This window comes from Amphiura filiformis, chromosome 2, assembly GCF_039555335.1.
Source record: "Amphiura filiformis chromosome 2, Afil_fr2py, whole genome shotgun sequence".
Lineage (NCBI taxonomy): Eukaryota > Metazoa > Echinodermata > Ophiuroidea > Amphilepidida > Amphiuridae > Amphiura > Amphiura filiformis.
The window spans coordinates 53,809,970-53,823,788 of record NC_092629.1 but is presented as its reverse complement, the minus strand read 5'-3'; the positions used below and the strand labels follow the sequence as shown (position 1 = coordinate 53,823,788).

General features: G+C 34.9%; 2 protein-coding genes across 2 annotated transcripts in view; one reads left to right on the top strand and one right to left on the bottom strand.

Moving 5' to 3' along the window:
* The window catches only part of LOC140146380 (tectonic-like complex member MKS1), a 48,191-nt gene extending 42,497 nt beyond the window's left edge, over positions 1-5,694 (bottom strand). The window contains exon 1 of the mRNA XM_072168213.1: positions 5,443-5,694. Within this exon, the coding sequence (XP_072024314.1) occupies positions 5,443-5,519 (77 nt within the window). The 5' untranslated portion in view covers positions 5,520-5,694. The remainder of the gene's footprint in view (positions 1-5,442) is intronic.
* Positions 5,695-6,210: 516 nt separating this feature from the next.
* LOC140146379 (uncharacterized) overlaps positions 6,211-13,819 on the top strand; it is a 91,375-nt gene continuing 83,766 nt past the window's right edge. Inside the window, 1 exon segment of the mRNA XM_072168212.1 lies at positions 6,211-6,523. Coding sequence (XP_072024313.1) covers positions 6,498-6,523 — 26 coding nt within the window. The 5' untranslated portion in view covers positions 6,211-6,497.

Sequence of the window (13,819 nt, the reverse complement as noted above, 5' to 3'; positions counted from 1 at the left end):
TTCGGCAAAATTGACAACAAATATGCAATCAATCATCATACACACAACCAAGTCAATGAGCCAGGATAACCCATAAAGTTGGCTAAATATGCCAACTTATTTCCAATGGGGTCCAAAATGAAAAGGTGCCTGCAAAAGGGAGATGAAAACAGAGCCACAAAAGAAGGGACAAAAGAGAAATAAGTTAAACATATTCAGCCATTTCCTGGTTCATTGAGGTTGAAGATAAATGGTCATGTTTTTTGAGGTGGGACCCAATTGCGTCACATCTTGCAATTTGCCAAAAATCAACTCCTTTTTTGTATTTCTGATTATATTTCAAAAAGTTTTCACCCAAACTATGTAAAATTATACATTTTTAGAAAGCATATATTGTCAGGATTGCAAATCTGTAAAGTTTGAGTGGATATACAGGGTGTGCCAAAAATATACAGGGTGATTCCACTGAAAAATACATAAAAAATTACATTTCTTTACCACTCCAATATTTCTACATGGTATATTAAATTTGAAAATAAACCTGATATTTGGAATGAACACAATTAGTGTTTTCATTAAATATAAAGTTTGCACTATATTTGTTAAGCCCATTGTGTAATACAGGGTGTGAAAAAAGTTAAATTTTAAATTGTTTAATTTAATGAAAAATTTCACCAAGTGCCATTAATTTGGAAAATATATTCAAAATAGTTTAAAGAATTGCTATAATATCACAAAAATATCCAATTCCCATATAGGGTGTTCCAAAAATCAATATACAGTGAATAGTTTGTAACAATGGTGCATGTACAATAGGCATATGGGTATAATCAGAAATAATGGCACCAAAGTGTGACAAAAGTGTCAAAATTACAAACAGTGTTCAGAGATGTAATTGTTGTCTTATTGTAAGCAAAACATATCTAAATTCAAGAAAAAATAAAAAAATTACTTCAGTAATATTACTAAATATATTTTTTTAACCGGTTTATTGGCAAAAGTAGTCCAAAATCTTCAGAAATATAACACCAAAGACCCATGTCATTCCTTGTTATATTTTGACAAAATTATGCAAATGTGTAATTCTTTGAGTTTTAATTAATTACTTAGACACTAAACTAAAATAGTCATGTAGAATTTTTCACATGGAAACAAAGTTTTGGGAAAAAAATTAAAATTTTCATTTAAACACCTAAAAATTCATGGAAATCAGGAACAAAAGTTTTTATTGTCAAAAGAAACATCTTGAATTATTTTCTGTTTAAGTTTATATCATGCAATATGATGTGCAAAAACTGTGTTGAAGTTTTTAGCATCACATAGTTCTTCAAATTGATGTAAGGATCTATCTAAGTAGTGCTATTGTGTAACACTCCTGACACTGTACACTACTTGTATGGCCTGAAATATTTTATGAACTACATTTTCTAAAACAGTCTTTGTAATTTTTTGTTGACAACATCTATGGGCCTCCCAAAAAAGGCCCAGAATTGAGGTGATTTTCGTTCATTTGTGTTTTTCGAGCCCAGCTTGCATGTTTTTGTAACACTCCTGACACTTTGCTACAGTAACTGTATGGCCTCAAATATATAAATTTGCAAATCACATTTTCTAAAGTAGTTTTTGTAATTTTTTGGTGACACTATCTATGGCTATCTCAAAAAGGGGCAAAAAATTGAATTACATGAGTTCAATTTTATTGTTGAGCCTATATTACTTACAATTGATTGTCAGGAGTGTAACATTTTGGTCGAGCTATGAAAACCATGATTTTATGTACATATTTCTTGAATATGAAGGTCTTTACATCATGATTGCAGCAGTTTGGATTCAGGAATATATTTTCAGGGCTAAAAGAACACCAACAGACTGGTAATTTCTTCAGAAATTTGAATTATTGCCAATTAATTAATTCTGTGTAACACTCCTGACATTGACTATTTAGATAGCTGTAGCAAACATGTTCAAGCAATGGCAAATATTTTTCTTGTTTTTGAGTTCCTATCCCAATGCACTAATAAAATAAAAAGTAATGTATGAATATTGCCAACTTGGTGTATGAAAAAAATCAAGTTGAATTCTGATGTAACACTCCTGACGAGACAGAATTTCTCTTTTCAACCCGCTCTAAAAAGAAAATGGTTTTGATATCATGCAAGTTTAATTTTTTCCAAGTTTGGCCCAAATGTTGCTTTTACTTTAAACAGACTGAAATAGATTATTACTGTCATCACAACCTTACAATGCTACACAATCTGGCGAGAAGTGATTTTTGGAACATATTTTATTTTTCGCACCATGTAGTCTTCACATGTTCCTAAGTAGACTATTAAAGCAACTAATATGAAAGAATTTGGTACTTAATAATACCAGACACTTCACAAAATGCCATGAAACCCCATGCAACACTTTGCAACTTGTATATTTTTTACAGTGCATGATTAAAAAACAAGTACCTCTTTTCTTGTCACGCTAAAGTGTAACACTCCTGACCATATGGGGAAGAAAATTGGGCATATTATTTTTTACATGACAGCTATGACACTACAAATTGCTGTGCTTAAAGAGAAAATCATAACACACTTTTTGAAAGATGAATTTCTTTGCTGGTCTTTTTCATTTGCATAGCAGGCATCAAAAACCAAATGGTGCCATTATTTTTGACTTTACCCATATACATGCACAATTAGCCTACATCAATAAACGATTTAACAATAGCCAGAGATCAATATGTCATCAGAATAAATCCTTGACTGTAATAATCTCCTTTGAGAAGATTTATTTTATAGATATTTCAAAGATAAAACAATTTAAAAGATCTATTTATGACAGATGAAATGCATGCAAAATTTAAAGCCCATTATTGCATGACACACATTCCACCGCATTAATTAAAAGCTTGTTAAATCCTTAATTACTAAATTTATTAAGATTAACTAGCTAATTATAGTTATAGAAAGTTAAATAATAAAATTAACATCATGCAAATGCATTTTTACTCCTACTGAGGCAACAAAGTGCATACATTTTAAAATGAACACCAACTTCCCATTGGAATTACACAGAGCTCCTCCGCTTCCGGCTCCTCCGCTTCGGCTCCACCCCTGACTAATTAACTTAATTAAGCTGTTGAAATTAATTAATTGATTTGTTCAACTGTATTTGTTATTATTTCATTTAATTAATAATTTATCTTCAAAATAAGACCAAAACCATTTCTTCTTCATAAGAATGAGAAAATATTTTGGAAAATGTGACAGCTCCACCTTTTTTGGGTGCCCACCTCAAAAAACATGACCAAATGGGTTTTGACATGGGATTTGAAGGAATTCTTGTAGGTGATAGACCTGATGTGAATAGGTAAAGAATTCCAGTCAAGGGTACCCTGATAAAAGAAGGAGTTGGAAGCAAGGCCACTGACTCTGGGGATATGGAAATTATGTGAGCTAGATCTGGTACGGTGCGTGTGAGTGACAGTGGTTTTAGTGAAAAACTGATCAAAGTAAGAGGGACCCATTGCATAGAAAATATTGAACATGTGATTGAGTCGGAGTTGTTTGACTCTATCATGGATTTTCAAAAGCTTAATGGAATCCAAGTGTACCTGACCAATATGCTCTCTGGGAGACAAGTTGAGAATGAAACGAGCCATTTTATTTTGGATAATCTGTAATTTGCGTTGATAGTGCTTGTTAAGGGCTGGGGTATGAACGTTTGGACAGTATTTATTGTGGGATATTAGAGCACATCAGACATATCGAATTGCATTCTGAATACGAAGAATGTCATTCTGATATCAAATAATTTTGATTTTTGAAATTCGCAATTTAATACACATTTTATGGCAAATCATTAAAAATTGATATTTTTGATATTTAACAGTACTTGAAGTAAACTTTATAAATCTGATGATTTATACTTAAAGTGTATGTAGGTGGGGTGAAAAGCCGACGATCAATTGGAAATTTTGACCTTTCGTATTGAAGATATGGATTTTTTCACCAAAACACCAAAAAAATTAGGTCTTTTGGGAAAAAATCCATATCTTCAATATGAAAGGTCAAAATTTTCAATTGACCGTCGGCTTTTCCTCCCCTACACACACTTTAAGAATATGTCATTAGATTTATATAATTTACTCGAGGACTGTTATAATTATATCAAAAATTTGAAAAATATCAAATTTTTATAATTTGTCATAAAATTTGTATTATATTGTGATTTTCAAAAATGAAAATTATTTGATATCAGAAAGACATGCTTCAGATTCAGAATGCAATTCGATAGGTCTGAGGTGCTCTCATGTCCCAAAAAATACTGTAAAACATAATAAACGCTCATTTTAGATCCCTTAAGGCCTGAATACCATGATGTGCAACAATAGTCTATATGGCATTGTAAAAGAGCAGAGCAGAGATTTTTCTGTAAATTCTGATTGAGATATTGAACATGTCTGTAAAGAAATTTGAGTTTGCCAGTAACTTTGTTAATTATAGAGCTAACCATAACAAAAAGTCTTGAGAAGTGCGGGAAGCAATGGAAAGGAGAAGAGGGAGCAAGATCATGAACAGAGAGGACTAAGCCACATTTACGATCCTCTTAAATAAAGACTGAAAAAGAGACTAAGAAGTAAGAGCGTGTCAGAGATACATGTAGGCCAAAAACAGCAAATCATGCGCATGCTCAGCATCCAAATGCAACGGCGATTTGGTACACTGATCATGCGTGCGATTCAGTTTTCTGCAAAAGCGATTGACTTTAGAAATGATCAGTGATTGTGTGATCTAAAGTGGGTTATAATAATTTAATAGTACATGTAGCGACCTGACACACATTTAATGGTTCGATCAAGCATTGAAATGCTCTTAACTATAATTGTACTGGATCGTTCAAGCATGCTAAACAAATTTTCCAATGTACACAATGTAAGTGCCTACACCCATCGAATGTGTGTCATCAGCCCTCAGGAACCATGTAGTAAGTGCCTCTGGCCCTGGTAGAAATAAAAACGGACACTAAGTATTGACGAATGATGAGGCTAGCTGTTTCAAATCAGGTCTTCATTTTTGCTGCGCCTGTCAGTGTCAAATTCTAGGTATGCCAGGCAAACTTTAGTTAACACATTTGCTAGTCAGCGAAATTCGCCTAGACCGGGGACCAAACATAATACATATTTACATAGAAATTTCTTTACTCAAGGGCTTTAATTTGATATATAAAATGATGCAGTTTGATGGTAAATTTAAATTCACCTGGCATACTGCGGCCTACAAATTCACCACAACAGTCAATTCACAAATCTTTCAGTTCACTGCAGTGTCAGTCTGTCAGAGGGAGGTTGAGGCATACCTACCCACAGAATACCCAACCGATCTACATAATAACTAAAAAAGCAAAAAGAAAAGATTAAGTTCAACACTTCTCAATGAAAAAAAAAATGTCAAAATGCAGTTGCATGCTTGCCTGATTCTAAAATTTTTGATAGGATCTCGTGAACGATAATATGCAGTCCCAAAATCAGCCTCCGATTCATCCGCCATGGCGATATCTTTGACAAGAACTGGTTCTCGGCTAGCTAGGCTAGCTAGGCTGCTCACCAGCAGTAAAATGGAAAGCTAAATAAGACACTCATCAGCCAAATGATGACATTTTTGAACTCAAGATTATCCGCAGACCACCGAATTCGACACCATGCATGTTTAATATTGTTGTTATTTATATTGTGTTTCTAGATTCACGGTATAATCAAGGTGCCCTAAAGAGTTCTAAATTTTTACTGTAACCATCTGTTGTACAATAATTTGCAGCGTATTTTATTCGTATTAGTAAAGTAATGAATAATGCGTTTTGAAATATTGTATAAAAACAACGTAAAATTACTAAAATAGTATATAACTGTCTAACGCAGTGATGGTGTTTATTGAACAGAAATAAATAAATGTCCTTTTTTAAGGTCGCCTAGCTCGCCTCGTCCATTATTTGTGTGGGGTTCAAAACAAAAACTAAACAAAAACATTGCATTTGTTAAAGCTTTTTACATGGAAAGAGAATCCAAATTTATAACAGTTAGTACTCAAAAAATATTTAATTTCAGAAATCAAGAATAAAACTATCTAAATATAATCATAAATATTTCTGCGAGTGATAAAAAGGTATCCAGCAAAATGGAATCATCAAAAATTTTAATTGATTGGTCACAATGAGACGTCAATGGCGCTATTCGTCTCCCGATTTACGTGTCCTTCGAAATGTACGTGGAGCGAATGCTGTAATAATTCATCGAAAATAACTATTTATCATGCAGTTGAGTTATTTTGCTTGATTGCTACCGATTCTACAGATCTTTCTGTATAGGAACCTCATCTCGGTATTCTAATTCAGGGATTACAACAGCTGAAATATAGAGGGGAAAAGACGCATAGCTTGACCGCGTTTGACCCATATCTTCCATTCCGAACTCGGCCAGCGTTTGTACATGACGTCATATACTGCCAATATGGCGTTCAGTAGGAAACTCGATGGCGAATAGAACACCTACCGAAAGGTGAGCATTATAGTGGGATTTAGAGTGTTTGACCATGATGTAATGTGTATTTATGTTCTTGAGATATCAGAGCTTAAAAAATATATGAAATTTGTTTATAAATATGTACAATAATGGTCAAATGAGAGCTGTTATTTATGTCCAAATTCCAGTCGTTCAATTCTTTTTGACATGACCGTGACGCCAGTAAAAACGTTGATGACCCTGCTTGCTACATGATTGCTGAGCCTGTGACCATACAAAGTTAGCTCTAGTTCTACTGGATTTATTCGTAGACAACTTGCGTTGTATCACGCCCATCTTGCAGACATGCCAACTAGTATTGTTCTGCACACCGTATTTAGTCATGTTACATGTACGGTAAAATGCAGTTGTACTTGTACGTATAGCATGTATAGTAACTACAAATTTCGAACATTTGAGGACTTACTTGTTCTCAAGTTGTAGCAGGTGCTGTACGGTGCACAACACGTCAACTATAACTATTTTGGCAAGTTTGCATTTATATCTAGTAAAATACTCAGTTAGGCATGATCACAAAATTTTCAAGTAGGTTTTTTCACATGGAAATTATTTTGTTTAAAAAGGTGATTATTTAACTTGAAAAATGAGGGGTCAACCATATCTGTAGCTCAAATATCAACAAAGTTATGGGCAAATGTCTGTTTTTAACATTTTTCATTTTTCTGCAGTCATCATTGACAATGCCTTCCAATGACTTACTGTACAAAAAAACAAGTAATGCATCATTTTTCACCACGGCGATCCGTTTATGAAATCTAACTATACATGCTGCATGATAACTTCTGTTAGGTATGTTCATAAAATTTTGAAGTTCAATATTTTTAGCTGAAAGTTCTTTCATTTGAAAGAGAATCAAATTACCTAAACAATAAGGGGTCAATCATGTTTCTAGTACACATACTTTTGAAGTTACAGACAAAAATAGTGTCACCAAATTGTCCAAAATTTTGTGTGTGAAATTGTGACAGCAGGCACATGTACAATGTACACTACTGTATGTGACCCCAGATGACCTCCTATTCTTTACTGTAAGAAAGCTGTTTTGGATGGTCTTGATTTGCACACAAATTGCTTTTTTGCGCTTTAACGAAGCGTCCACTTGGTGGAACATAGATTGCACTATGTGATAGCTTATGAATCCATTATTATGCCAGTACCAACATAAGTCAACATCACTTAGGTTTTGGTTGTCAAAATTAATTTTTAGTAATTTTTTCCATTGAGCCCCACAGTAAAGCCATTTTTGGACCGTACAGGCACATTCCACTTCCCTATGGACGAATAGCGCCACCTATAGTGTGTGATGTGAGCCTGACTACTTCTGTATTAGTACCAGCACTTTTTAGACTACTTCTCCAAGTTTCTGGTGTCCAAATTTCAAAATTTTGTATTTTCCTATGGGGATTACACAGTTAAGCCATTTACTGTGGTCATAACTTTTTAGATTTTTGAGTTGAGCGTCAGCCCTCTATAATAAGGAATGTGGACATACCTAACTCAGTTTAGAAACCTGTGTCACTGCTGTATGTATGTCATCTGTGATTGCTTAACTTATTCTACGCATCAGCTTTTGTCCAAAGAAATATTTAAAAACATGATTTTTTGAGTGATTTTTGAGAGCAGCGAGAAATCCGTTCCATGACTATGACATTGTTATCGACCCACTTACGAGCGAGCTCGTGCTTAAACTGGTCAGGAGTTGTTTATTTATTAAAATTCCACGTGCTGTCAACTGCTTACGCATGCGCGCATGATCTTAATTGAAGATGGTGCTGGGATGGTGCATTCCTACTGCAATAACTTTGATTAAAATCCACACAAAATTAACCATTAAAATTACCCATTTTTAAAAATATCAGCGCCATCAGCCCTCGAATTAAGGATCTGAAGGCCAGTGAAGGGGCACGGCAACTTTTTTAGGGCAAGTTGATAATTGCCGTGGATTTTCACTGAAAAGGCAAGGCAGCACGGCAATTTGTAATATTTCAAAAGGGCATCAACTTCAAGGCAACTGTTGAAAATTTGAGAAGGGCACCAAGGCAATTTTTCAAAAGCGAATAAATGCATTTAATACCGTCAGCTGAATTCGACACCAAAGTAAAATTCGACTCTCAACTTTACACTAAAACTAACCTGATTGCTTAAAAAACCTGCTTTATAATACAAAGCAATCAAAAATCAACAGTTTAATTTAGTTAAATTTTGCGATCCCTAGTTCTGAGCTGCAAAACTGACTCGAAACAGCGATGAAACAGCTGTCACTTTGGTAATAATATTGATAAAATTCGCCGGGATACAATCTCTTTCGTTCAAAACATATCTAGAGATGGGCTCACATGTACAAGATAAGAGGCGAGACCGGAAGGGTATCGCCATCGGTTTGCAATGGGAAGTCAATGTTTGATAATCGAGAGAACAATTGATTTGCCCAGCGCTCAGATTTTGTTCACGACATGAGGTCGAGGAGTCTTAGTTACTAACAGCGTTTCTGATTGGTCGATAGTACGTTGAAGGTATTTCTCTGACCAATCGAGAAAATGAAGTAAGAATGTCAGATTTCTAGCAACCAGATAATGTATAAAAGCCGATGTGATTGGCTGAATATGTAAGCTTACGTAGGGGTTATGAATATTAATTCACAACAAACTATTGTGTATACTGTGATTGATAGCTGGGTTACGATGCTCAAAATAGCGATCGTGTTCAAGATTTTCGATTTCATTTTCCACAATATTGCGGGATTTAACCAGTACTTGTTAATGATTTTATAATGAAGGGACAGGGCTGGCCGGCTAGGGCACCCACGGCAACTTCATTTAGGGGCACGGCAAGTGACTGCCGTCGGTAAAGGACATATTTTGAGGGCATTGCGGCAATGGGGGTGGGCACCCACGGCAATATGCCGTCGGTGCTGTGGGTTAATTCGAGGGCTGATGAGCGCCATAGCCGAGGTTATACTATTTGTTTGCTTTTTACAAGAAATAAAAGTTTTAATGCATCAAGTCATTCGATGTCAGTGGATGGATTTTTTGTATTTTGTTTCAAAGCAGAATCACACACAGAAATGTCTATTGATGACCTCGAGGTCACTACTTGCCAGGGGTAGCATTAAGGCCCGAAAGTCGGGGGTTGTTTTCCCGTGTTTTTCACTCCCGAGCTTGCAGAAAATCCAAATACATACACATGGGGTGAAAATTAAATCTCGGGGGTGAAAAATATTTTGCATTGTAGTCAGGGGTTAGACTGCCTTACTAGCCTGTATCTCGTTTCGGCCAAAGAACGTCTGAAATACATACCTGTTTTTAATGACTTTGCAACAATGTTTCTATTGTCAGCAATAACAGCTTGCATTCATACTTTTGAGTTTATATGGTGAATTTTCGTACTTGGCCATGCGTTTTGAGGTGGGCCCATTTCTGTTTCACCGACTGTTTTTCCAAAAATCGCGCCGTTTTCGGTTCAATGAAGTATATTATTAATGTTTGACATCCTACACCCATAAAAGTATACATTTTTCAACAGGAAATTGTCTCAGGAGTTCAAAAATACAATTAAAAAAAGCATAGGGTGTAGTCATAAAGAGTTAGAGATCAAAATATGTTGAAAAAAATAGAAAAAATTTTATATTTTAAAATTTACAGTAAATAAATAACCATGCACCCTATTGAAATTTAACCTGCATTTTTCAATTCTCCTCAGTTAGACCTTTCCAATGATATATAACTTGATAGGTGTTATGTTTGGTAAAATAATTTTGTGCGATCATTTTTTCAGATAAAATTTGAGTTGCAAATTTCCAGCGATTTTTGATACACATACTATAATCTCAAAAGTTGAAGAGTACATTTGCTTTATAACCTTTATAAACATTCAAACTACTTATTTGCAAATATAAGAGACACTAATAAATAAATAAAATCACTTACATTGCTTATAAAAAATGAAATGCACCGACTCTGACTGAAGTGCTGGTGGGTATCGTATCATGGTTTAAATACCAGCCAACCAACAAAATTTTGCAATGTATCTAAATTAACTTTGCAAACATAGTTTGGGACAGTTTCATGAATTTAAACAATATAACAACCTAAAAGCTAAAACACAAAAACAACTTACTGACAAATTATACAGTTTAGACTCATCTTAATAGATTATAAATAAATAAATAAATTAAATAAAAGAAGAACATAAAAATTGGATGAAATTATACCCCAATGTCCAGGGTTCGCAGGTTTTTTTATGTTGAGAAAGATGTTAAAATACAACAAATGGATAAGTATACAAGAATCCATTCTCTTGAATCAACAGGGTGTGATGGAAAGGTGAATGTGAGAGAACTGACAATGCTATTGTTAAGAGTGTAATCAACTGGTGTATATGAAAATTACTCTCTCAATGTGAAAACAAATCGCATGTTTCTCTTTTTAAAGGACTTTTCTGTGGAGGCTATGACAGTGTTGAACGGACTCTTTGGCTGATTCTGATGCATTTATAGTCTTATAGATACACTACCTCTAGATTAAATACAAATCTAGTTAGTGAGGATTCATTTGTAGCCATAAAAAACCCTCATCTGATGCCATATGATAAAATACCGATTTGGACCTTCATCGGTCTGGCTGGACGTTCTGCTACCCCCCAATTTTCTCATTAAAACTATAGGTTTGATCTTGTAATTAATCCTACATTTTTTATACATGTTTACTGGCCTGCACTTTATTTAATTCTACTCAGAGCATATTAAATTTGTAGTGTACACAAAAATTTCACTCCATATTTTCCAGCACGATCTTGCGCGCAACTTTTAGAATTTCAATGGCATTGCTTTCATGATTTTATTAAATTTAATATTAAATTAAGTACCAATTAAGAATAAAAAAGTCTTCAACCTTGGTTTATATAACTCAATGATTCAATAAAGTAATATTTCTTGGGTATTGTGATCTATATAGCTTACTCTTATAATGTTCCCATATTTCCTGCTCCCCCTCATCCTGCTCCCCCTCATCTACCACCGTGCAAAAATGGCTATTTGGGGTTAATTAATTAGCAATTACTCAAAAACAAGATAACAACAGGCATTTTTGTGACTTTTAAGTAGATGACATATATATTCCGGCAATTTGGTACCAAATTTGACAATGTAGCACATGAATTTAAAATTATACACCCTTGTTAATTTCCATGTTTGTTGCACACATGAAACAATACCACCTATTTGTGGGCTCAGCTCAAAACGCACAGCCACACATCATAAATAAGTGAAATCAGAATATCCTGAAAGGAATTTAGGTAACAAATTGAACGACACTGACCTCGCAGCAGCTAATGTTTTCATGTCAACATGGCGAATGAATGACGTAAAAATTTGACATTTGTGAACTATGTCATGAACTTTGATACAACTTCCGGGCAGCTGAACACACTTTTGGGCGCCATTAGCGTGAAACTGTGCTTGTGGCAACACCTTTGATAAGTTTTTCTGTTTGTTGAACTGGCAACCACATGAACCTAGTGTTACCACGGCCATTTGTCAACATGCTCTGACATGGCGTCAATCACAAATAGCATTCAGCACAGTGTGCGAGAAAAATATCTTGAGCAAATGGTAAGTTATGTTTAGAGGATCGCATTTCCATCTACTACTTACGTGTTCGCCGGTAAGTCAATACAAAAAGTAAACCATTTTGGGGGCTGTATTTGGTGTACATGTGACGTTTTGAACAGAGTAAAAAACGACCATAAATTCAGACTTGCTCATTTATACGCGCCGAATCATGTACCAATACACACAGAGTCTTAGCCAGAAATCAGAAACCACCCGTCCAAGCAGACACCAAAATTTGACCCTCAAATATAAAACAACTTGTCTATACCCATGGAAGGGTCACTAGGGTCAAATATGTCCTGATTTGGCCTTTACATGTCACTCTGAATTAGTCTCAAGTTCATATAACCTTAAAATCATCTGTTTTAGAGGTATCACATCTGTAAAATCCGTTAAATCCACCCGTCTAAAATTAGATTAGGCCGTCTTAAAGACGGGTGGACGCATGGCTAGCTAAGACCTTGAATACACATGTGTGTATTGGTACATGAGATCAGGTATAGTCAGGGGTAGGAGTAAGGTCCAAAAGTGGAGGGTCAGAGTTCACCCCCGAGCATGCACATATTCCCAATATAGAGGGTGAAAAATTAATATTTTTTAAATTTAGGGGGTCATTCACCCCACGATCGGGGGTTAACGCTACCCCTGCAGTACTTGCCGATCTAACATTGCCTCTGATTGGTCAGTTACATGATATTGATATGACATGGTCTCAGATTTGAAGCAGGTTTCACTGCCAAAGTGTGTAAAAATTCACCTCAGAGTGAAAATAGCTATGTTAAATTTCTAAGGTGTCTTTTCTAGGGTAGGGGCCTAAAATTGTTTGTAGAACATGATTTTTTTGTCAAAACGCGTGCATCGTACATCGTTTTGCTACAAAATGTTGATTTGTGGCCGATTTTGCCCGAAAAACACACTTTTTGGGTTTCAAAAATTCTCACATGCCAACTTTGTATACTCATAGAGTCTACAATATACATACATTGTAGATATGGCGCTTTAAAATGTTAACATATCAGCTGAGGGTAGGGGAGATTGGGGTTAGTTGGAACGCGGGGTAAGTTGAAACATTGTATTTTTTCTGACACAAACAAATTAATTTGGTAAAATACTGGCACCTAGTAATAGGTATTAGTAAGGGTCATCCACCAAATTAGCAACAGCACTGATGCCCCACCAGTGTTGGCTTGGGAAAGGAATATCTGTTTTTTTACTTACTGACTAATTTTTATACCCCTCAGAAAAGATGCGTTATCTCCATGTTGTTTGAAGATTCAGGGGATTATTTTTTGAGTATCATAAGCACTAGTAGTAAGTCCCAGAATAATGTTAAATAAAAGTTTTATTGTATTTCTTATTATTTGTGTAATGAACTTTGAAATGTAAAAATAGGCATCGGGGTTAGTTGAAACTTTTGAGGTGGGGTTAGTTGACACATGAAAATCGCATAGAAAAATATGGTTAAAAATTTGACTTTAAAAAAAAATTTAACATACCATTTCTTCAATATTGCTTAAAATATGGTTAAAAAGCAATAGTACAAACAAAAAGTGCGCACAGAAAGTACATTTTATAATATTTTAGGCTTCTCATATTTTGGTCCATGGTGACACTCGTCACCTTGTGTCCAAAGTATTGACCCGCACTCCCACATATTTATTTAT